This window comes from Tachyglossus aculeatus, chromosome X1, assembly GCF_015852505.1.
Source record: "Tachyglossus aculeatus isolate mTacAcu1 chromosome X1, mTacAcu1.pri, whole genome shotgun sequence".
Taxonomy (NCBI): Eukaryota; Metazoa; Chordata; class Mammalia; order Monotremata; family Tachyglossidae; genus Tachyglossus; species Tachyglossus aculeatus.
The window spans coordinates 18908364-18934671 of record NC_052101.1 but is presented as its reverse complement, the minus strand read 5'-3'; the positions used below and the strand labels follow the sequence as shown (position 1 = coordinate 18934671).

The 26308-nt window shown below is 47.1% G+C and overlaps 1 protein-coding gene across 1 annotated transcript; it reads left to right on the top strand.

Annotated features, from left to right (window-relative positions):
* Positions 1–1567: 1567 nt before the first annotated feature.
* On the top strand, positions 1568–10745 carry DEFB1 (defensin beta 1). Its single transcript, XM_038740312.1, has 2 exons — positions 1568–1720; positions 10526–10745. Exons 1-2 carry the CDS (start codon positions 1660–1662, stop codon positions 10657–10659), a joined length of 195 nt encoding a protein of 64 aa, XP_038596240.1. The 5' UTR covers positions 1568–1659; the 3' UTR covers positions 10660–10745.
* The last annotated feature ends 15563 nt before the right edge of the window (positions 10746–26308 follow it).

Sequence of the window (26308 nt, the reverse complement as noted above, 5' to 3'; positions counted from 1 at the left end):
TGCATGGAATAGAGACAAGAAGCATCATGGCCTACGGGAAAGAGCACGAAACTGGGAATCAGAGGACCTGAGTTTTAATGCCGGCTCTGCCACTCGTCTGCTGTGGGTAAGTCACTTCACCACTCTGTGCCTCAGTTTCCTCATGTGCAAAAGGGGGATTAAGGTGGTGAGCCCCATGTGAAACAGGGACTGTGTTGGGAGAGGGTTAGACTGTAGATATAAAGGTCCCTCTTTCGATCCTGGATTTCGGCAGGTTTCTTCTTTTATGTCTGCAGATCCTTTCTCCAACGGGTGGGAAGGGATTCCTTTTAGAGAAGCAGAGACGCAGTGTGGCTCAGTGGAAAGAGCCCGGGCTTTGGAGTCAGGGGTCAAGGGTTCGAATCCTGGCTCTGCCAATTGTCAGTTGGGTGACTTTGGGCAAGTCACTTCACTTCTCTGGGCCTCAGTTCCCTCATCTGTAAAATGGGGATTAAGACTGTGAGCCCCCCGTGGGACAACCTGATCTCTTTGTAACCTCTCCAGCACTTAGAACAGTGCTTTGCACATAGTAAGTGCTTAATAAATGCCATTATTATTATTATTTTAGACTGCAATCTCGTTGAGGGTAGGGACTGTGCCTGTTTACTGCTATATTGTACACTCCCAAATGCTCCGCACACTGGAAGAGTTCAATAAGTACAATTGAATGAGTGAGCCTGATGATCTCGTGCAGCGTGGCTCAGTGGAAAGAGCCCGGGCTTTGGAGTCAGAGGTCATGGGTTCAAATCCCGGCTCTGCCACCTGTCAGCTGTGTGACTTTGGGCAAGTCACTTCACTTGTCTATGCCTCAGTTACCTCATCTGCAAAATGGGGATTAAAACTGCGAGCCCCCCCCAGGACAACCTGATCACCTCGTAACCTCCCCAGCGCTTAGAACAGTGCTTTGCACATAGTAAGCGCTTAACAAATACCATTATTATTATTATCCCAGCGCTCAGAACAATGTCTGGCACATAATGAGTGCTAATAAATACCACACTTATTTTTATGATTATTATTATTGTTAATAACCGTGGGGCCTAGTCTAAAAAACTCAAGATTGGGCATCGGGAGACCGGGTTTCTATCGCTGGCTCCCAGCTTGTCTGTTGTGTGACCTTGGGTAAGTCACTTAATGCATCTAACCCAGCAAATAGTAGAGCTCTTGGCACACAGTAAGCAGTAAGCCAACACCATCCAAACCAAAAATGAAAAAAGAACTGTCCCGGAGCTGGCGGGAGCCATTCCCGGCCCGCCCTGAGAGGACAGCGTGGGTGCTCCGTGCTCTTGGCTGAAGAACCGAGGTTGGCAACGCCTCCGTTCGGGGCGGGAGGCGGGCCCGGGCCCTTCCCATCCTCAGGCCGAGGCTCCGGCTGGGCGCCCACTGTTGCGTAGGGACTAGTGGGCGAAGGAAGGTGAGCCCACTGGACTAAGACAAGGTCAGGTTAAAGAGTGCCAAGAGTTATTTATTGGAATTTCACTCGGCCGATTGCAACACCTGCGTTTTACGTATCAATTGCACAATCCCCCAGGGACCTATAAGAACAGGGACTCTTCATCCACCAGAGATCCGCCGGCACAATCCCATTCCCTGACTGACTTCTCCACTCCCAGGATTCCTGACTGCGGCCCACCTTCCACCATGAGGACCCTCTACTTTCTGTTGGCTGTGTTCTTCTTGGTCCTCTCCCAGGTTAACGCAGGTAAGGCCGTCTGGGAAGGGCCTGGGAAGACTGTGAGCCCGTTGTGGGTAGGGATCGTCTCTATCTGTTGCTGAATTGTACTCTCCCAAGTGCTTAGTACAGTGCTCTGCACACAGTGAGCGCTCACTGAGAAGCAGCGTGGCTCAGCGGAAAGAGCACAGGCTTGGGAGTCAGAGGGCGTGGGTTCAAATCCCGGCTCCGCCGCTTGTCAGCTGTGTGACTTTGGGTGAGTTACTTAATAATAATGATGGCATTTATTAAGTGCTTACTATGTGCAAAGCACTGTTCTGACTGCTGAACTTAACTTCTCTGTGCCTCAGTCACCTCATCTGTAAAAGGGGGATTAAGACTGTGAGCCCCACCTGGGACAACCTGATCACCTTGTATCCTCCCCAGCGCTTAGAACAGTGCTTTGCACAGAGTAAGCGCTTAACAAATATCAAAATTATTATTATTATTAATAAATACGATTGAAAGAATGAATGAATGAAAAGAGCTGAGTGGAGGAAGGTCGGGGAAGAGCGTCTGACCAGATTCCGGAGCTGGCAAGGGGCTCCTGTCTTGTCTTATGCTGTCGAGTCTATCCGCTCTTTAAGTTTCCCAAACGGGAAAGTGCTTCCATTTCGAATGATTTTCCTGACCGTCCTTCGGTCCCAGGGGTGAGGCTGAGGAAAGTTAGTGTGTCCAACCTGATTAACTATCACCTCCAGTGCTTAGAACAGTGCTTGGCACATAGTGAGTGCTCAACAACTACTTCGGTTAATATCGCTATTATAAGCGTGGTGCTTTCGAAAGGGCAAATAAGGAAGGGAAAGTAACAGGAGGATGGGGGAGAGAGTAAGCTCAGGAGGATCAAGGCTTTCTCAATTTAGTCAATCAGTCGTGTTGATTGAGTGCTTACTGCGTGCAGAGCACTGTACTAAGCGCTTGGAAGAGTACAAACTGAGTTGGTAGGCACATTCTCTGCCACCCAAGCCAACCCGGGAGGAATAATGCTTTCTGGGATTTGTAAAATTCTCTTTTTCATTCACCGCAGGCCCGGGAGACACTGACTATCAGGTCGGTGTTGAGGGGGACGAGACTAGTTAGGGGCTCGGGTGGAATCGTCCACGCGACCTGGTCAGGATGAAAATCCCTCCCGACCGACCCGTTTATCCCTGTTGGTCTCCTCAGCCATCTGGGACTCTCCTCTCTGGGCCCGAGCCACGTTGTCTGGTGTTGGGCAAGCCACGCTGGGCCTTCTCTGGCTCGTTGTAGTAGTCGGTACCCCGGCCTCTCTCTGGGCCTCAACCCCGAGGGCCGGGCCTCCCTCCCTTTGAGTGACAGCAGGAAGAAGACGGAGGCGAAACCAGCTAAATCCCTCTGGAAGGCGGGGCGGCTCCGGACGAAGCCGGGGAGGAGCGGGTCTGGGGCAAAGCCGAGGCCGGACGTGAGTGATGTGGGAGGATAAAAACACCTCCTTCTCGCAAGGGACAGAGGGGTGGGGCTCTTACTGACACAGGAGGCTCCCCACCTGAGTTTCCAACTGGGAAGCCAGCCCGTCTGCCCGCACGCCTCTTTAAAAGGCTTCCTTGGTTTTGTTGGGGTTTTTTTAATGGCATTCCATGACTCATTCATTCAGTCGTATTTATTGAGCGCTTCCTGTGCGCAGAGCGCTGTGCTAAGCACTTGGAAAGTACGATTCGGCAACAGAGACCACCCCTACCCAACAACGGGCTCTCAGACAAGAAGGGGGAGACAGACGACAAAGCAAAACAAGTAGACAGGCATCAAAATAGACAAATAGAATTATAGATCTATACGCATCATTAATAAAGTAAGTAGAGTAATAAATATGTACAAATAGGCACAAATGCTCTGGGGAGGGGAGAGAGGTAGAGCAGAGGGAGGGAGTCAGGGTGATGGGGAAGGGAGGAGGAGCCAGGCACTGTCCTAAGAACCAGGGGTAGATACGCGCTCATTCACTCATTCATTCATTCAATCATATTTATTGAGCGCTTACTGTGTGCAGAGCACTGGACTAAGCGCTTGGGAAGTACAAGCCGGCAACCTACAGAGACGGTCCCTACCCAACAACGGGCTCACCGTTTAGAAGGGGGAGACAGACGACCAAACATGTAGACAGGTGTCAAAACTGTCAGAACAAATAGAATTATACCTGTATGCACATCATTACCAAAATAAATAGAATAGTAAATATGTACAAGTAAAATAAATAGAGTAATAAATCTGTACAAATATATACAAGTGCTGTAGGGAGGGGAAGGAGGTAGGGCAGAGGGGGGGATGAGGAGGAGGAGAGGAAAAAGGGGGCTCAGTGTGGGAAGGCCTCCTGGAGGAGGTGAGCTCTCAGTAGGGCTTTGAAGGGAGGAAGAGAGCCATCAGGTTGAATCCGGTCCATGTCCCACCTGGGGCTCTCGGGCTTAATCCCCATTTCACACATGAGGGAGCTGAGGCCCGGAGAAGTGAAGTGACTTGCTCAAGGTCACACAGCAAGCAAGTGGCAGAGCCGGGATTAGAACCCATGACTTTCTCACTCCCATGCCCGGGCTTTATCCGCTAGGCCACGTTGCTTCTCTGTCTCCTCTCAGAGGGAACTTGCGCCCATTCTGCAGGGCAGAAAGTCAGGGCAACCACCCGTGACAGCTGGGAGTGGGGAAGGGGAGGCACACCGGGCTGATGGTTCGGGTTCAGGTCAGCAGGGGATGGGCAGGTGAGTCCCGGTTGCAGATCTCCGGGCTCCCCCTTTGTTTTGACTCGGGGATCAGGCAGGGTCACCTGGAACGGGCTAGAAGTTAGAGAAACCGCGTGGCTTAGTGGAAAGAGCCCGGGCTTGGGAGTCAGAGATCATGGGTTCCAATCCTGGCTCCGCCACTTAGCTGTGTGACTTTGGGCAGTTCACTTAACATCTCTGCACCTGTTACCTCATCTGTAAAATGGAGATTAAGACTGTGAGCCCCATGTGGGGGAACCTAATTACCTTGTATCTACCCCAGCGCTTAGACCAGCTCTCGGCACATAGTAAGCACTTAACAAATACCATTATTATTATTACTATCTTGCTGCTGGAATGTGGCAAATAGCATCCTCTCAGTGAGCTCTCCCTCAGTCTCTTCTTCATTCTTCTATCCACTCTTTTCTCCCACTACACCCCAGCTCACACTCTCCACTCCTCTTAAGCCAATCCACTCACTGGGCTTCGTTCTCTTCTTCATTCTTTTATCCACTCTTTTCTCCCACTACACCCCAGCTCACACTCTCCACTCCTCTTAAGCCAATCCACTCACTGGGCTTCGTTCACATGTCTCTCAGCTCCAATCCCTTGCTCGAGTCCCTCCTTCCTGGAATTCCCTCCCCCTTCACACAGGACAGATCACTTCCCTCCCCATCTCCAAAGCTTTCTTGAAATCGCATCTCCTTCAGGAGCCCTTCCCTGATTGGGTCCTCATCTCTCTCCCTTATATTCCCCTAAGCACAGCCACCTCCGTACTTCTGTTTCATCTAAGTAAACCCCCTGCCTCTGGTAGATCATCACACTGTATTATTTCCACCTCTCTGTGCCCACTTCCACTACTAGATTATGAACTCCTTGACCGTGGAGCGCAAGATACCTAATTCTATTGTCCCTTCCCAAGGACCTGGGTTCTAGGGAAGCAGCGTGGCTCAATGGAAAGAGCCCGGGCTTTGGAGTTAGAGGTTGTGGGTTCAAATCTCGGATCCGCCACTTGTCTGCTGTGTGACCTTGGGCAAGTCACTTAACTTCTCTAGGCCTCAGTTCCCTCATCTGGAAAATGGGGATGAAGACTGTGAGCCCCACGTGGGACAACCTGATTATCTTGTATCTACCACAGTGCTTAGAACAGTGCTTGGCACATAGTAAGTGCTTAACAAATACCAACATTATTATTATTATTATTATTATCAATCCCAACTCCACCACTTATCTGCTGTGTGACTTTGGGCAAGTCACTTCACTTCTCTGGGCCTCAGTTCCCTCATCTATAAAATGGGGAATAAGACTATGAACCCCATATGGGACACAGGCTGTGTCTAACCTGATTAGCTTGCATCTACCCCAGGGGTTTAGTACGGCATTCTGTACCCGGTAGATACTTAATATATACTATAGATAGATAGACTGATTGATTAATTACCTAATTCCTCTCATCCAGTCTCCTTCTCGCCACCTGCAAAGTATATGCAATACCAATGAGGTACTTTGATTTTTAAGCTTTTGTTATTAGAAGACAGACTTTAAAAAGTGCTGAGTTCCTAGGGATCTCCAGGGGCTGAAATGCAGACTATATCTCCCTTTGTCAGCACTTTAATTGACAAATGTAAATAGTAATTTGATCGAGCCTGCCAGTATTCATTCAACTGTATTATTGAGCGCTTACAGTGTGTAGTAGAAGTACTAATAATAGTAGTAATACTAGTAAGCTAGTAATAGTAGTAATAGTAGAGGTGGTAGTTCATGGGTTCATATCCCGGCTCTGCCAATTGTCAGCTGTGTGACTTTGGGCAAGTCACTTCACTTCTCTGTGCCTCAGTTACCTCATCTGTAAAATGGGGGTTAAGACTGTGAGCCCCATGTGGGACAACCTGATCAGCTTGTAACCTCCCCAGCGCTTAGAACAGTGCTTTGCAAATAGTAAGCGCTTAATAAATGCCATCATTATTAGTGGCATTGATTGAGCATTTATCATCATTACAATAACGATGGTATTTGTTAAGCGCTTACTATATGGGCCAAGCACTGTTCTAAGCACTGGGGTCGATACAAGGTAATCAAGTTGTCCCACTTGGGGCTCACAATCTTAATCCCCATTTTACAGATGAGGTAAGTGGGGCACAGAGAAGTTAAGTGACTTGCCCAAGGTCACACAGCAGGCAAGTGGCAGAGTCGGGATTAGAACCCATGACCTTCTGATTCCCAGGACTGTGCTCTACTGCATCATAAGTACTTGGGAAATTCAGAATTGGGAAATTCGGAATAAGAAAGTGACCCATTCCCTGCCCGCATGGAGCTTACAGAAGCAGCGAAGCCTAGTGGATAGAGCACAGGCCTGGGCATCGGAAGGATCTTAGTTTTAATCCCCGCTCTGCCACCTGTCTCCTGCGTGACCTTGCCCAGGTCACTTCACTTCTCTCTGCCTCAGTTTCCTCATCTGTGAAATGGGGGTTAAGACTGTGAGCCCCCTGTGGGACAGGGACCGTGCCCAACCCGACTTGCTTCTATCCATCCCACAACGTGCCTGGCACGTAGTAAGCACTTAACAGACACCACTGTTACTATGATTACACTCTAACAGAGTATAAAAATTATTTACCCTCTCCCCCTCGTCCCCCTCTCCATCCCCCCCATCTTACCTCCTTCCCTTCCCCACAGCACCTGTATCTATGTATATATGTTTGTACATATTTATTACTCTATTTATTTATTTATTTTATTTGTACATATCTATTCTATTTATTTTATTTTGTTAGTATCCTTGGTTTTGTTCTCTGTCTCCCCCTCTCAGACTGTGAGCCCACTGTTGGGTAGGGACTGTCTCTATGTGTTGCCAACTTGTACTTCCCAAGCGCTTAGTACAGTGCTCTGCACATAGTACGCGCTCAATAAATACGATTGATGATGATGATGTTGATTTACAACTTGAGCAATCGAAACGAGAGTCCACAGATATTCATGTGGCAGAACCAGTTTCATCACGGAGTTACGTATGTCGGCAGGAGCAGAAGGCAGGTAAGAACATGGCAGTACAGTGGGGTTTTGGAGTCAATCAATCAATCAATCAATCGTATTTATTGAGCGCTTACTGTGTGCAGAGCACTGTACTAAGCGCTTGGGAAGTACAAGTTGGCAACATATAGAGACGGTCCCTACCTAATCCCAGGAGATGTCTAAAATTTGGGGGCCATAGAGAGAAAAGCATCTGGATCAGAGCCCGGGCAGACTCTCGTGTCCCAGAGCCCCGAGCTCCCTCACCATTGAGGCTCTGCGTCCATTCCATTCTTCCATTAATAATAATAATAATTGTATTTGTTAAGCACTTACTATGTGCCAGACACTAAACAAAGCGCTGAGGTGGCTTCAAGCAAATCGGTCTGGATCCAGTCTCTGTCCCATATGGGTCTCCCAGTCTCAATCCCCATTTTCCAGATGAGGTAACTGAAGCCCAGAGAAGTGAAGTGACTTGACCAAGGTCACATGGCAGACACGCGGTGGAGCTGGGACTGGAAGTCATGATCTTCCAAATCCCAGGTCCATGCTCTATCCATTACACCCTGCTGCTTCTATCCACTACGCCCTGCTGCTTCTATTCTCTGGGTCTCAGTTTCCTCATCTTTAAAATGGGGATAAACTACCTCTCCTCCCTCCCATTTAGACTGTGAGCCCTGTGTGGGACAGAAACTGTGTCCATCTGATTGTACCATATCTACTCAGTGCCTAACATAGTGCTTGGCAAAGAGTAAGTGCTTATTTATTACTCTATTTATTTGTACATATTTATTCTATTTATTTTATTTTGTTAATATGTTTTGTTTTGTTCTTTGTCTCCCTCTTCTAGACTGTGAGCCCGCTCTTGGGTAGGGACCTTCTCTATATGTTGCCAACTTGTACTTCCCAAGCGCTTAGTACAGTGCTCTGCACACAGTAAGCGCTCAATAAATACGATTGAATGAATGAATGAATGAACAAATACCACATTAATTATTATCATTATTACATTGTAATAATGTACATGGAGAGCAGCATGGTGTAGTGGCTAGAGCACGGGCCCGGGAATCAGAAGGTCATGCGTTCTAATCCAGCTCTGCCACTTGCCTGCTGAGTGACCTTGGGCAAGTCACTTCACTTCTCTGGGCCTCAGTTCCCTCGTCTGTAAAATGGGGATTGATACTGTGGGCCCAAAGTGGGACAGAGACTGTGTCCAACCCAGTTTGCTTGTATCCACCTCAGCGCCTATTACAGTGCCTGGCTCATAGTAAGTGTGAACACGTATTGTTATTATTGTTATTATTATTATTATTATTATTATTATTATTGTAGAGTCCCTTCCCCCCATGGACAGGAGTACAAAGTGGGCACAAGCTTCCTCTGCACCTTAAAACTGTGAGAAAATTTTTTGGTTTTTATAAATGGTATTTTTTAAGAGCTTACTATGTGTCAGGCACTGTACTAAGCTGGGGTACATAAAAGCTAATCGGGTTTGACACAGTCCATGTCCCACATGGGGCTCACTGTCTCAATCCCCATTTTAATAATGATAATGATGGTCTTTGTTAAACGCTTACTTTATGTCAGGCACTGTACTAAGCTGGGGTACATAAAAGCTAATCGGGTTTGACACAGTCCATGTCCCACATGGGGCTCACTGTCTCAATCCCCATTTTAATAATAATAATGATGGTCTTTGTTAAACGCTTACTATGTGTCAGGCACTGTACTGAGAACTGGGATGGATACAAACTAATCAGGTTGGACACATGTCCCACTTGAGGCTTACAGTCTTAATCCCCATTGAGGTAACTGAGGCACAGAGAAGTCAAATGACTTCCCCAAAGCCACAGAGCAGACAAGTGGGAGAGCCGGAGTTCGAACCCAGGTCCCCTGACTCCCAAGCTCGTGCTCTATGCGTTAACGCCACGCTGCTCAAACTTGTGGAGGTTGGGACAAGATGATCCACCTGAGAGCATCAACCTACCCACAGACTCTAGCTGATCCCATCGAAGCGGTAAGGAGCTCATATTTCTATTCTGGTCCCTGAATTTGGAAATACAGACTACTATTTTGTCCCTGAGACCTGCTCTCCCCCTTCCCTCTTCAATCGGGTTCCCACTGCGGTCCAGAAAGGATGTCGGACTCTCTGCCCAGTGCTTTGCATATTGTGGGCACTTAATAATGATATTATTAATAATAATAATGATGATGATGGCATTTGTTAAGCGCTTACTTAGCGGCGTGGCTCAGTGGAAAGAGCATGGGCTTTGGAGTCGGGGTCATGGGTTCGAATCCCAGCTCCGCCAATTGTCAGCTGTGTGACTTTGGGCAAGTCCCACTGTTGGGTAGGGACTGTCTCTATATTTTGCCAACTTGTACTTCCCAAGCGCTTAGTACAGTGCTCTGCACACAGTAAGCGCTCAATAAATACGATTGATTGATTGATTGATTAACTTTTCTGTGCCTCAGTTCCCTCATCTATAAAATGGGGATGAAGACTGTGATCCCCCCACGGGACAACTTGATCACCTTGTAACCTCCCCAGTGCTTTAAACGCTTAATAAATGCCATCATCATTATTATTATTATTACTATGCACCAAGCACTATTCTAAGTGCTGGGGTATACAAGGTAATCAGAATTTCCCACGTGGGGCTCACAGTCTTCATCCCCATTTTCCAGATGAGGTAACCGAGGCCCAGCGAAGTGACTTGCCCAGAGTCACAGAGCTGACAAGTGGCAGAGCCGGGATTAGAACCCACAACCTCCGACTCCCAAACCCAGGCTCTTTCCGCCGAGCTATGCTGCTTCTCTTCTCATTCTCATTATCGACATCGGTGCCTGCAGATCTCTTTGAGCTGCTTTGGTGGAGAAGTAGAGAAGTCTGGAGACTGTAAGCTCCTCGTGGGCAGGTAACGTATCTACCAGCTCTGCTCTACTGTGCTCTCCCAAGTGCTTAGTACAGTGCTCTACACACGGTTAGTGCTCAATAAATACCATTGACTGTTCGACTGATTGGTCTGGATGCGGCTGGAAACAAAGGATCTGAAGTATTTCATTTTTTTTCTTCTATTTTGCAGGGTACGGCCAGAGATCGGACTCTTACCTGTGTCACAGTAAACGCGGGACGTGCGCCTTTTCAAACTGTCCGCTCTTCAGAAAGCCTTACGGCACCTGTTACAATGGGAAGGCCATGTGCTGTCTACGTCAATGAGAGGACGTTGGCAAGCAGGCGGGACTGAGCGGATCAGAAGGGACGGACGTACTTGCGACTTGTTTGAATAAAAGTCCGACGATTTTTGAATTTTATTTGCTCGAGGGTGGCAAAAAAATGGCTTTGGGTGGTGAGGCAAGGTGGGTGGGTGTGGGTGTCGATTGGGGATGGATTTGGGGTGAGAGAATGTGTGTTTGGGTTGAGCATACGTGTGTGTGTTCCAGCAAAAGACAGCGTTTACATGGGTACGATGTCAAAAGATCCCGGGCCTGGGAGAAGAGGAGCTGAGTTCTCCGTCAGCTTGTCTGTTGGGTGACCTCACTTCAATCACTTCACGTCTCTGGGCCTCAGTTCCCTCATCTGTAAAATGGGGATTAAGTCTGTGAGCCCCATGTGGGACAGGGATTGTGTCCAACCTGATTATCTTGTATCTAGCCCAGTGCTTAGAACAGCGCCTGGCACGCAGTAAGCACTTAATAAGCTCATTGTGGTCAGGAGCTGTGTCTGTTTATTGTTATATTGTAATAATAATAATGATGATGGCACTTATTAAGCGCTTACTGTGTGCAAAGCACTGTTCTAAGCCCTGGGGAGGTTGCAAGATGATCAGGTTGTCCCACGGGGGACTCACAGTCTTAATCCCCATTTTCCAGGTGAGGTAACTGAGGCCCAGAGAAGTTAAGTGACTTGCCCAGAGTCACACAGCTGACAACTGGTGGAGCCGGGATTTGAACCCATGACCTCTGACTCCAAAGCCCGGGCTCTTTCCACTGAGCCACGCTGCTTCTCCAAACTCTCCCATGTGCTTAGTGCAGTGCTTGCCCACGGTAAGCTCTCAATAAATATGGTTGAATGAAATACCGTAAAAACAAAACAAGAAAATGAGATAAAAAACATACTCAGGCAAGACCACACTTAGTTATGTCGGACTCCGTGGTAATCCATCAATTAATCGATGGTATTTATTGAGCACTTATTGGGTGCAGAGCACTGTAGTAAGGACTTGGGAAAGTATAATACTATAGAGTCTATAAACATGATCCATGCCCCCCAAAAGGATGGCAAGGATGAGACAGCATGGCCTAATGACTCAGAGGACCTGGGTTCTGATCCTGATTCCACCATTTGCCTGCTCTGTGACCTTGGGCAGTCAATTAACTTGTCTGTCCCTCAGTTTCCTCATCCATGAAATGGGGATTCAATACTTGTTCTCCCTCCTGCTTTCACTGGGAGCCCCATGTGGGACAGGGACTGTTTTAATAATAATAATAATGATGATGATGATGGCATTTGTTAAGCATTTACTATGTGCAAAGCACTGTTCTAAGCTCTGGGGAGGGATCTTCTAGACTGTGAGCCCGCTGTTGGGTAGGGACCGTCTCTATATGTTGCCAACTTGTACTTCCCAAGCGCTTAGTACAGTGCTCTGCACACAGTAAGCGCTCAATAAATACGATTGAATGAATGAATGAATGAATACAAGGTGATCAGGTTGTCCCACGTGGGGCTCACAGGCTTCATCCTCATTTTACAGATGAGGGAACTGAGGCTCAGAGAAGTTAAGTGACTTGTCCAAGGTCACACAGCAGACATGCGGCGGAGCTGGGATTAGAACCCATGACCCCTGACTCCCAAGGCTGGGCTCTTGCCACTGAGCCACGCTGCTTCTCTAAGATAGTTTTCTAAGATAGCTTTCAAGTACTTCCCAAGCGCTTAGTACAGTGCTCTGCACATAGTAAGCGCTCAATAAATACGATTGAATGAATGAATGAACCTAACTGGTATCAACCCTAGGGCTTGACGCATAGTAAACACTTAAATTAAAAAAAACATAAAAACAAAAAGAAAAAGGAGCTTTGAGTTAGGAAGGAGACAGCTAGTAGTAGACGTCATCCCCCGGGCCTGGAATTCCCTCCCTCTGCCCATCTGCCAAGCTAGCTCTCATCCTTCCTTCAAGGCCCTACTGAGAGCTCACCTCCTCCAGGAGGCCTTCCCACACTGAGCCCCTTCCTTCCTCTCCCCCTCATCCCCTCTCCATCCCCCCATCTTACCTCCTTCCCTTCCCCACAGCACCTGTATATATGTATATATGTTTGTACATATTTATTACTCTATTTATTTATTTATTTATTTATTTATTTTACTTGTACATATCTATTCTATTTATTTTATTTTGTTAATATGTTTGGTTTTGTTCTCTGTCTCCCCCTTCTAGACTGTGAGCCCACTGTTGGGTAGGGACTGTCTCTATGTGTTGCCAACATGTACTTCCCAAGCACTTAGTACAGTGCTCTGCACACAGTAAGCACTCAATAAATATGATTGATTGATAGTAAAATGAATTACGGGTTGATGGATTGACGGATTAACGGGGGAAACAGTAGAATACAAGTGCTGTGGGGCTGGGGGAGTGTTTCTGGGGACCCCATTTCGGTGTTTTTCCTCCCATTCTCCCCATACAGCAGTACACATTTATCCCCACCCTTCTCCCCCACCCCATTTTGCAGTTAGTCATGGTCACAAGAAGTGCCAGGGTAGACCAGATTACTGGAGCAGACTCACCCACTGGAAACGTCAGATGGGCTCTCTCTGTTTCTGAGCAGATCATCAAAGCATGAAGACGAGAAGCAGCGAGGCTCGGATGAAAGAGCCCGGGCTTTGGAGTCAGAGGTCAGGGGTTCAAATTTTACAAGTACAATAAATAAGAGTAATAAATCTCTACCCTAGCACTTAGAACAGAGCTTGGCACATAGTAAGCGCTTAACAAATACTGTCGTTATTATTCTAAGCACATAACAAATAGGGCTGAAAAAAAAGGTATGGAATTCCCTTTTTACCCAAGAGGAAAGTGAGGTCCAGAGAAGTGAATCAATCAATCAATCGTATTTATTGAGCGCTTACTGTGTGCAGAGCACTGTACTAAGCGCTTGGGAAGTACAAGTTGGCAACATATAGAGGCAGTCCCTACCCAACAGTGGGCTCACAGTCTAAAAGTTGTCAGCTGTGAGATTTTGGGCAAGTCAATTAACTTCTGTGTGCCTCAGTTACCTCATCTGTGAAATGGAGATTAAGACTGTGAGCCCCCCCGTGGGACAACCTGATCACCTTGTAACCTCCCCAGCACTTAGAACAGTGCTTTGCACATAGTAAGCGCCAAATAAATGCCATCATTTATTATTATTACTACCTTGATCATCAAACGCTTAGCACACACTGAGCGCTCCATAAATACCAGTGATGGTGAAGGTGGGTTGGAGCTTTTTCCAACCCAATAGGGAAAGGATAAAACTTCCTGTTCCCCAAGAGACTGATTTCAGCATCAACTCCATTTCTCAAAGCGGTCCCTTCTCCATGAAAGGCTCCCTGAAATCCCTCAGAGGGATGGATTCGAGGGCCATTCTGGGAGCGTGGCAAGGATGGTAATGGAGCACATCGCTTGAAATGGCTCCGCGCTTTCAGCCCTGACCGTGACCTCGGCAGCTTTGCCATCTTCAGGGGCAAGGAAATGGTTTCCTGAGTGTCTTCAGGAGACTGTAAGCCCGTTGTGGGCGGGAATTGTCTCTCTTTTTTGCTGCATTGTACTTTCCAAGCACTTAGTACAGTGCTCTGCACACAGTTAACACTCAATAAATACAACTGATTTGAATGGAGTGTCACTGACATCCACCCAGCAGGAGCAGGAGCAGGGGTAATACCGCTTAGAACAGTGCTTGGCACATTGCAAGCGCTTAGCAAATGCCATAATTATTATTAATAGCGGGGGCGAGGGGGCAATTCCTCAAAAGCGCTGATTGAGAAATACTCCAAAATAGAGCCGGCAGGGTAGAAAGTTGGAGAGGGTTATTTAGAGCCCCTGGCTTTAACATTCCTTTCGGGAACCTCAAAGAGCAGGGCAGGTGAGAGTTGATGACCTGGAAATTCTTTGAAAATTTGTTCTGCTACAAGTCCGAGGTTGGTGTTTGGCCAGCATTCTTGCTTTTTTCAAGTTGCCTCGGCCTGCCAAGAGCCCTCCAGATCGTCTGAAGGGCAGGGAGGGGGAAGGAAAAGGGAGGAAGGTGAAAAAGGGAGAGAGGAAAAGAGGGAGGGATGGAGGGAGAGAGGAGAGAGAGGCTCCATGTGTGGATGTAGGGTATTGGGTTGGGGGGATAAGGACTGGGGTGGAGTGGGCGTGGGGAGGGTTGGGGGCTGATAATATAGGTCGATGTCTTGGGCTTCCCATTCAAATAAATTGTATTTATTGAGTGTTAACTGTATGCAGAGCACTGCACTAAGTGCTTGGAAAGTACAATGCAGCGATAAAGAGAGACAATTCCTGCCCACAACGGGCTTACAGTCTCCTGAAGACACTCAGGAAACCATTTCCTTGCCCCTGAAGACGGCAAAGCCACCAAGGTCACGGTCGGGGCTGAAAGCGTGGAGCCATTTCAAGCGATGTGCTCCACTACCACCCTTGCCACGCTCCCAGAATGGCCCTCGAATCCATCTCTCTGAGGGATTTCAGGGAGCCTTTCATGGGATTTACTGGAGAAGAGGCGTTCCAGGAGGGAGGAAGCTATTGAAATATAGTCCTGCCACGGGGGCCAAAAACATGCCTTTGCAATGTGAGCATGAATACGCCCACCTGACTTGAACACAGTTCAGGTTAAATACCATGTGGAGTTCTTACTTGTAATTTCACTCTATCAGTTGCGACGCCCAGGACAACTTAGAGAAGCAGCGTGGCTCAGTGGAAAGAGCACGGGCTTAGGAATCAGAGGTCGTGGGTTCTAATTCTGCTCCGCCACGTGTCAGCTGTGTCACTTTGGGCAGGTCACTTCACTTCTCTGTGCCTCAGTGACCTCATCTGTAAAATGGGGATTAAAGACTGTGAGCCCCACATGGGACAACCTGATTACCTGGTATCTCCCTCGTGGTTTAGAACAGTGCTTGACACATAGTAAGCGCTTAACAAATACCATCATTATTATTGTAATTATTAACTCCCCAGAACCCCTGTGAACCCAGGACCTGCCAACCACAGTGCAGTGTCACTGTGTGGTGTTTGGGCCTGGTCAATCACTCAATCGATCGTATTTATTGAGCACTTGCTGTGTGCAGAGCACTGTACTATGCGCTTGGGAGAGTACAATATAACGCTTTAACAGACACATTCCCAAGAGAAGCAGCATGGCTGAGTGGCTAGAAAATGGGCCTGAGAGTCAGAAGTTCAGGGGTTTTAATCCCAGCTCTGCCACTTGTCTGCTGTGTGACCTTGGGCAGGTCACTTCACTTCTCTGGGCCTCAGTTACCTCATCTGGAAAATGGGGACTGAGACTGTGAGCCCCATGTGGGACGGAGACTGTGTCTAACCTGATTTGCTTGTATCCACCCCAGCGTTTAGTACAGTGCCTGGCACATAGTAAGCCCTTAACAAATACCATTATTATTATTCCCTGCCCACAACGAGGTTTCAGTCTAGAGGGGAAGACAGACATTAATATATAATTAATATATATTACTCTATTTATTTATTTATTTACTTTACTTGTACATATCTATTCTATTTATTTTATTTTGTTAGTATGTTTGGTTTTGTTCTCCGTCTCCCCCTTTTAGACTGTGAGCCCACTGTTGGATAGGGACCGTCTCTATATGTTGCCAACTTGTACTTCCCAAGTGCTTAGTCCAGTGCTCTGCACACAGTAAGCGCTCAATAAATACGATTGATGATGATGATGATGATGATGATATTTATTACTCTATTTATTTATTTATTTAGTTTACTTGTACATATCTATTCTATTTATTTTATTTTGTTAGTATGTTTGGTTTTGTTCTCCGTCTTCCCCTTTTAGACTGTGAGCCCACTGTTGGGTAGGGACTGTCTCTATATGTTGCCAACTTGTACTTCCCAAGTGCTTAATACAGTGCTCTGCACACAGTAAGCACTCAATAAATACGATTGATTGATATAATTACAGATATGTACATGAGCGCTGTGGGGCAGCGAGGGGGATGAATAAAGGGAGCGAGTCAGGGTGACATAGAAGGGAGTGGGAGAAACGGAAAGGAGGGCTTAGTCAGGGAAAGCCTCTTGGAAGAGATGTGTCTTCAGTAAGACTGTGTCCAACCTGATTAGCTTGTTTCTACCCCAGCGCTTAGAACAGTGGCTGGCACATAGTAAGCGTTTAACAAGCGCTTTTTCAAGCAAAAACTCCTCACTCTTGGCTTCCAGGCTCTTCACCACCTTGCCCCCTCTTACCTCACCTCCCTTCTCTCCTTCTCCAGCCCAGCCTGCACTTTCCACTCCTCTGCTGCCGCTAACCTCCTCACTGGGCCTCGTTCTCGCCTGTCCCGCCATCGACCCCCGGCCCATGTCATCCCCCTGTCCTGGAATGCCCTCCCTCCACACATCCACCAAACTAGCTCTATTTCTCCCCTCAAAGCCCTACTGAGAGCTCACCTCCTCCAGGAGGCCTTCCCACATTGAGCCCCCTTTTTCCTCTCCTCCTCCCCTCTCCATCACCACTCCCCTCTGCCCTACAGCACTTGTATATATTTGTACATATTTACTACTCTATTTTATAAATGATTTGCCTTTAGCTATAATTCTATTTATTCTGATGGTTTTGACACCTGTCCACATGTTTAGTTTTGTTATCTTTCTCCCCCTTCTAGACTGTGAGCCTGTTGTTGGGTAGGGACCGTCTCTATATGTTGCCGACTTATACTTCCCAAATGCTTAGTCCAGTGCTCTGCACACAGTAAGCGCTCAATAAATACGATTGAATGAATGAATGAACAAATGCCATTATTATTATTATTATTAAGGCTTTGGAGGGTGGGAGAGTAATTGCCTGTTGGATATGAGGAAGGAGGGCGTTTCAGGCCAGAGGTAAGATGTGGACGAGGGGTCGGTGGTTAGATACAAGGTATGGTGAGAAGGCTGGCATTTGAGGAGCCAAATGTGATGATGATGATGGCATTTATTAAGCGCTTACTATGTGCAAAGCACTGTTCTAGGCACTGAGAGTAGAGAGGCCTGATCTCCGGGCCTGATCCCAGCTGCTAGTGGACTGAGTTAAGGCATTCCAGTTCAGGGAAAACCAGGCTTGTATATGTCTATGTCTGCTTTGGGATTTCTTAAACCTCCAGCCCCACATCAGTGGGAGGGACTTCTCCCCTCATTCTTTTGCAGCTGAATCCACCTGTAAATGACCCTGCTGAAAACCGGAGTGAGCAATGAACAGAATGGACAAATGATTCGGATGGCCGAGTTTTGGAAATCCAGCTCATCTGTGCCCCCCGCTCTAGAGTTCAGTGGTGGGGCGATGGGCACCAGAAACAACAGCGATGAGGCATGGAGCTAACTAGAGAAGCTAGCTCTCTTCCTCCCTTCAAGGCCCTACTGAGAGCTCACCTCCTCCAGGAGGCCTTCCCAGACTGAGCCCCCTCCTTCCTCTCCTCCTCGTCCCCCTCTCCATCCCCCCATCTTACCTCCTTCCCTTCCCCACAGCACCTGTATATATGTATATATGTTTGTACATATTTGTTACTCTATTTATTTATTTTACTTGCACATATCTATGCTATTTATTTTATTTTGTTAGTATGTTTGATTTTGTTCTCTGTCTCCCCCTTTTAGACTGTGAGCCCACTGTTGGGTAGGGACTGTCTCTATATGTTGCCAGCTTGTACTTCCCAAGCGCTTAGTACAGTGCTCTGCACACAGTAAGCGCTCAATAAATACGACTGATGATGATGGACCGCACCCTGCAAGAGAAGAGGCTCATTCATTCATTCAGTCGTATTTACTGAGCACTTACTGTGCGCAAATAATAAAAATAATAATAATGCTATTTGTTAAGTGCTTACTAGGTGTCAGGCACTGTAACAATAATAATAATGATGGTATTTGTTAGGCACTTACTATGTGCCAAACACTGTTCTAATAATAGTAATAATAATGATGATGATGGTATTTGTTAAGCGCTTATTATGTGCAAAGCACTGTTCTAAGCACTGGGGGGATACAAGGTGATCAGGTTGTCCCACGTGGGGCTCACAGTCTTAATCCCCAATTTACAGATGAGGTAACTGAGGCTCAGAGAAGTTAAGTGGCTATCCCAAGGTCACACAGCTGACCTTGTGTGGTCACAGTCTGTGAGCCCACTGTTGGGTAGGGACCATCTCTATATGTTGCCAACTTGTACTTCCCAAGCGCTTAGTACAGTGCTCTGCACACAGTAAGCGCTCAATAAATACAATTGAATGAATGAATGAAAGTGGCAGAGCCTGGATTCAAACCCATGACCTCTGACTTCCAAGCCCGTGCTCTTTCCACTGAGCCACGCTTCTAAGCACTGGGGTCGATACAAGGTAATCAGGTTGTCCCACGGGGAGCTCACAGTCTCAATCCCCATTTTATAGATGAGGTAACTGAGGCACAGAGAAGTTAAGTGATTGCCAAAAGTCCCACAGCTAAGGAGGTGGGATTAGGAGGCCTTCCCAGACTGAGCCCCTTCCTTCCTCTCCCCCTCGTCCCCCTCTCCATCCCCCCATCTTACCTCCTTCCCTTCCCCACAGCACCTGTATATATGTATATATGGTTGTACATATTTATTACTCTATTTATTTATTTATTTATTTATTTTACTTGTACATTTCTATCCTATTTATTTTATTGGTATGTTTGGTTCCGTTCTCTGTCTCCCCCTTTTAGACTGTGAGCCCACTGTTGGGTAGGGACTGTCTCTATGTGTTGCCAATTTGTACTTCCCAAGCGCTTAGTACAGTGCTCTGCACATAGTAAGCGCTCAATAAATACGATTGATTGATTGATTGATTGATTGATTAGAACTCACGACCTCTGATTCTCAGGCCCGGCCTCTTTCCACTAAGCCGAGTTGCTTCAGCATACTCACTGTACTAAGCGCTGGGGTGGATACAAGCAAATCGAGTTGGACCCAGTCACTATCCTGTGTGGGGCTCACAGTCTCAACCCCCATTTTACAGCTGAGGTAACTGAGGCACAGAGAAGTGAAGTGACTTGCCCAAGTCACACATGTGGCAGAGATGGGACATGCGGCCAACATGTGGCAAAGCACTGTACTAAGTGCTTAAGAGGTGAGAAGCAGCATGGCCTAGTGGGTAGAGCATTTCCATCTTCACCACTTGTCTGCTGTGTGACCTGGGACAACTCACTTAGCTTCTCTGTGCCTCAGTTTTCCCATCTGTAAAATGGGAATAAGATACCTGTCCTCACTTCCCCTTAGAGCGTGAGTCTATGTGGGACGGGGACTGTGTCTGGCCTGATTATCTTGTATCTGCGCTAATAATAATAATAATAATTTTGGTATTTGTTAAGCGCTTACTATGTGCAAAGCACTGTTCTAAGCGCTGGAATGCTTCGTAGAGAAGCAGCGTGGCTCAGTGGAAAGAGCCCCGGCTTGGGAGTCAGAGGTCATGGGTTCGAATTCAAGCTCCACCACTTGTCAGCTGGGTGACTTTGGGCAAGTCACTTCACTTCTCTGTGCCTCAGTTCCCTCAGCTGTAAAATGGGGATGAAGACTGTGAGCCCCACATGGGACAACCTTGATTACCTTGTGTGTCCCCCAGCGCTTAGAACAGTGCTTGACACATAGTAAGTGCTTAACAAATACCATTAGCCGGTGCTTAGAAAAGTGCTTTGCACGTAGTAAGCACTGAATAAATGACATTATTATCATTATTATTATTATTATTACAGTGTTTGGCACACAGTGAGCAGTTAACGAATACCACAATTATTATTACTGTATGATTGTCCCAAGTTTGGCAGTCCTCTAGACTGTAAGATACAGTCCTTTTTACTTGTTACAGTCCTCCAGACTGTAAACTTGTTGACGGCAGGGAATGTGTCTGCTTATTGTTGTAAGCAGCGTAGCTCAGTGGAAAGAGCGTGGGCTTAGGGGTCAGAGATCATGGGTTCAAATCCCGGCTCCGCCAAGAGTCAGCTGTGTGACTTTGGGCAAGTCACTTTACTTCTCTGTGCCTCAGTTACCTCATCTGTAAAATGGGGATGAAGACTGTGAGCCCCACATGGGACAACCTTGATTACCTTGTGTGTCCCCCAGCGCTTAGAACAGTGCTTGACACATAGTAAGTGCTTAACAAATACCATTAGCCGGTGCTTAGAAAAGTGCTTTGCACGTAGTAAGCACTGAATAAATGACATTATTATCATTATTATTATTATTATTACAGTGTTTGGCACACAGTGAGCAGTTAACGAATACCACAATTATTATTACTGTATGATTGTCCCAAGTTTGGCAGTCCTCTAGACTGTAAGATACAGTCCTTTTTACTTGTTACAGTCCTCCAGACTGTAAACTTGTTGACGGCAGGGAATGTGTCTGCTTATTGTTGTAAGCAGCGTAGCTCAGTGGAAAGAGCGTGGGCTTAGGGGTCAGAGATCATGGGTTCAAATCCCGGCTCCGCCAAGAGTCAGCTGTGTGACTTTGGGCAAGTCACTTTACTTCTCTGTGCCTCAGTTACCTCATCTGTCAAATGGGGATTAAAACTGTGAGCAGCCCGTGGGACAACCTGATCACCCTGTAACCTCCCCAGCGCTTAGAACAGTGCTTTGCACATAGTAAGCGCTTAACAAATGCCATTAGCACCAAAAGCGCTCGATAAATATGATTGAATGAATGAACGAATGAATGATGGGTAGTGTCCCTGAAAACATGACCATCCCTTCCAGTTGGGGACAAGTGGTCACCTCACTGTCCAGAGTTCATCATCATCATCAACAGAGAAGCAGCATGGCCTTGTGGACAGAGTTCAGCCCCGGGAGTCAGAAGGACCTGTGTTCTAATCCCCGCTCCACCCCTTGTCTGCTGTGTGACCTTGGGCAAGTCACTTAGCTTCTCTGACCCTCAGTTACCTTATGGAGATTCACGTTGAGCCCCATGTGGGGCATGGATTGTGTCCAACTGATTTGCTTTTATCTATCTTCTTTTTAGAGAAGCAGCGTGGCTCAGTGGAATGAGCCCGGGCTTTGGAGTCAGAGGTCATGGGTTCAAATCCCGGCTCTGCCACTTGTCAGAGGTGTGACTTTGGGCAAGTCATTTAGCTTCTCTGTGCCTCAATTCCCACATCTGTAAAATGGGGATGAAGACTGTGAGCCCCACGTGGGACAACCTGATCACCTTGTAACCTCCCTAGCGCTTAGAACAGTGCTTTGCATATAGTAAGTGTTTAATAAATGCCATTATTATTATTTATTATTACCCCAGTGCTTTGTACATTGCTGGGCACACAGTAAGTGTTCGACAAACACCAGATTTGCTTTTATCTATCCCAGTGCTTAGTACGGTGTCTGCCGCACCATTTTTAATCAATCAATCAATCAATCAATCAATCGTATTTATTGAATGCTTACTGTGTGCAGAGCACTGTACTAAGCACTTGGGAAGTACAAGTTGGCAACATATAGAGACAGTCCCTACCCAACAGTGGGCTCACAGTCTAAAAGGGGGAGACAGAGAACAAAACCAAACATACTAACAAAATAAAATGAATAGAATAGATATGCACAAATAAAATAAATAGAGTAATAAATATGTGCAGACATATATACATATATACAGGTGCTGTATGTATACATATAATGGTATCTGTGGAGCACTCACTGTGTGTAGAACACAGTACAAGAGAGTTGGCAGACATGTTCCCCGTCTGCAAGGAGCTTACAGTCTAGAGGGTTGGCAGACATTAATAAAAATAAAATATTTGTAAGAGTGGGGATGACCAAGACTTCAAAGACAGATCCAAGCTCCCCATCCCAGTCACCTGCCTTCATTAGCATCTTCTTCTCCAAGTTCTTCCCCAGCTGGTTTTTCTTCTTCAGCTGCCTGTCTCCCTGCCCTGGTAGTGAGTCACGGATCAGGCCGTGGGGACCGACAAGATTCCGGAGACCAAGCGGAGGAGATCTTCTGGGCCGCACGAACAATCAAGACTCTCTCAGTTGGTCTCCGGGCCACTTCCCAGGAGCTGATTTCCAAATGGCATTAGGCCCCTTCGCTCTCTGGGTCCTCAGAGAGGGAAGAACCAGTCAGACCGAGGCTGTGGGACTGGAGTTCTTTGTGGGCAGATGAAGCAGGGCCACTGTGATTGCCAACACCCTTATAAACATTATGATAATCATCATTATTATGCCTGGGTCTCGTGGGTCACTTGGATGACCTCCCATCACCTCAAGCTTAACATGTCAATCAATCAATCAATCGTATTTATTGAGCGCTTACTGTGTGCAGAGCACTGGACTAAGTGCTTGGGAAGTACAAGTTGGCAACATATAAAGACAGTCCCTACCCAACAGTGGGCTCACAGTCCAGAAGGGCTCACAGTCATGTCCAAAACAGAACTCCTTATCTTCCCACCCAAACTCTGTCCTTCCCTCCCTGATTTTCCGATCCCTATAGACGGCACCACCATCCTTCCTGTCTCACAAGCCCGCAACCTTGGCAATTTCTTTGCCTTCTCTCTCGTTCAACCCACATATTCAATCCGTCACTAAATCCTGCCAGTCCCACCTTCAGGACATCGCTAAAATCCCACACTTTCCTCTCCATCCAAACCGGTAGCATGTTAACACAATCACTCATCTTATCGCGCCCGGATCACTGCATCGGCCTCCTTGCTGACCTCCCAGCCTCCTGTCTCTCCCCACTCCAGTCCATACTTCACGCTGCTGCCCGGATCATTTTTCTACAGAAACGTGCAGGACACGTCTCCCCACTCCTCAAAAACCTCCCGTGGTTGCCTAGCCACCTCTGCATCAAACAAAAACTCCTCACCGTTGGTTTTAAAGCACTCAATCACTTTTCCCACTCCTACCTTACCTCGCTACTCTCTTACTACAACCCAACCCTCAAGCTTCGCTCCTCTAATGCTAATCTTCTCACTGGACCTCCATCTCCTCTAGCTCGCCGCCGACCTCTCGTCCACGTCCTGCTTCTGGCCTGAAACTCTTTCCCTCCTCATATCTGACAGATAACGACTCTCCCCCCTTCTAGACTGTGAGCCCACTGTTAGGTAGGGACTGTCTCTATATGTTGCCAGCTTGTACTTCCCAAGCGCTTAGTACAGTGCTCTGCACACAGTAAGCGCTCAATAAATACGATTGATTGATTGATTCAAAGCCTTATTGAAAGCACATCTCTTCCAAGAGGCCTTCCCTGACTAAGCTCCCTTGTCCTCTTCTCCCACTCCCTTCTGCGTCGCCTTTCCTTACTCCCTTTGTTCTTTCCCCCTCCCAGACCCACGGCGCTTACGTACATTTCTGTCACTTATTTACTTATATTAATGTCTGTCTTCCCGACTCTAGACTGTAAGCTTGTGGGCGGGGAATGTGTCTGTTTATTGTTGTATTGTACTCTCCCGAGCACTTAGTTCAGTGCTCTGCACCCAGTGAGCACTCAATAAAAATGATTGAATTAATGAATGGATGGATGGGGTCGGCCATCTTTTCCCAAGAGGGTGTTAATCTGAAATGGGTTCCCTGTTCTGGTTTCTTGTTCAGAACATCGGAGCACTTATTCTTCTAATGATAATTACGGACCTGTTACGTGCTTACTGACCCAGCCCCTCGGCTCCCTCTGACCCTAATTAGCAGGACCTCCCCTCTTAATAATGGGGAAGGTGGACACTGTTGAGGTCCCAAGGCTACTCTATTTATTTATTTATTTATTTATTTTACTTGTACATATCTATTCTATTTATTTTATTTTGTTAGTATGTTTGGTTTTGTTCTCCGTCTCCCTCTTTTAGACTGTGAGCCCACTGGTGGGTAGGGACTGTCTCTACATGTTGCCAACTTGTACTTCCCAAGCGCTTAGTACAGTGCTCTGCACACAGTAAGAGCTCAATAAATACGATTGATGATGATGATGATGATGATGACTTTGGGCTGCCCACCAGAGTCAACAACGGCCAGCCCAGCCGGCCTCCGAATGTTTCCTGCCGACCGATTCCAGCATCCTCTCTTCCCCCATTTGGAACACGAGAGGCCACGGATCTGTAGAGAAGCAGCGTGGCTCAGTGGAAAGAGCCCGGGCTTTGGAGTCAGAGGTCACGGGTTCAATTTCCGGCGCCGCCAATTGTCAGCTGTGTGACTTTGGGCAAGTCGCTTCACTTCTCTGTGCCTCAGTGACCTCATCTGTAAATGGGGATTAAGACTGTGAGCCCCGTGTGGGACAACCTGATCACCTTGTATCCCCCCAGCGCTTAGAACAGTGCTTTGCACATAGTAAGTGCTTAACAAATACCACCATTATTATTATTATCTATAATCCCAGAGCAGTCTCAGTCAATGTCAATTGCATTTATTGAGTGCTTAGTACAGTGCTCTGCACACAGTCAGCGCTCAATAAATACGATTGAATGAATGAGTGCTTCCTGTGTGCAGAGCACTGTACTAAGTGCTTGGGGGAGTATAATACAACAATAAACAGACACATTCCCTGCCCACAAAGAACTGACAGTCTAGAGGTGGAGACAAACGTTAGTATAAATAAATAAAATTACCGATGTGTATGTGACTGCTGTGGGGCTGGGAGGGGGGGATGAATAATAGAGAAGCAGCGTGGCTAGAGAAGCAGCGTGGCTCAGTGGAAAAGAGCATGGGCTTTGGAGTCAGAGGTCATGGGTTCAAATGCCGACTCCGCTAATTGTCAGCTGTGTGACTTTGGGCAAGTCACTTGACTTCTCTGTGCCTCAGTTTCCTCATCGGTAAAATGGGGATGAAGACTGTGAGCCCCCCGTGGGACAACCTGATGACTTTGTATCTATCCCAGCACTTAGAACAGTGCTTGGAACATAGTAAGTGCTTAACAAATGCCATCATTATTTATTTATTTATTTAAAGGGATCAAGTCAGGGTGATACAGAAGGGAATGGGAGAAGAGGAAAGGAGGGCTTAGTCAGGGAAGGCCTCTTGGAGGAGAGTGCCTTCCGTTAGGCTTGGAAGGGAGGGGAGAGTTATTGTCTGGGGGATATGAGGAGGGAGGGTATTCCAGGCTAGAGGCAGGACGGGGGCGAGAGGCCGGAGGCAAGCCCACTGTTGGGTAGGGACTGTCTCTATATGTTGCCAACTTGTACTTCCCAAGCGCTTAGTACAGTGCTCTGCACACAGTAAGCGCTCAATAAATACGATTAATGATGATGATGATGATAAACTGGTGGTAAAGTGGAAGGTTAGCATTAGAGGAGCCCCTTCTAGACTGTGAGCCCACTATTGGGTAGGGACCGTCTCTATATGTTGCCAATTTGTACTTCCCAAGCTCTTAGTACAGTGCTCTGCACACAGTAAGCGCTCAATAAATACAATTGAATGAATGAATGAAAGGAGCCAAGTGTGCGGGCTTGATTGTAGTAGAAGTGACGTGAGGTAGGAGGGGGCAAGGTGAATGAATGCTTTCAAGTGGATGACGAGAAGTTTCTGACTGTGATGCGGGGGCAGATGGGCAACCACTGGAGGTTCACCTTGTAATCTCCCCAGCGCTTAGAACAGTGCTTTGCGCATAGTAAGCGCTTAATAAATCATCATCATCATCAGTCGTATTTACTGAGCGCTTACTGTGTACAGAGCACTGTACTAAGCGCTTGGGAAGTACAAGTTGGC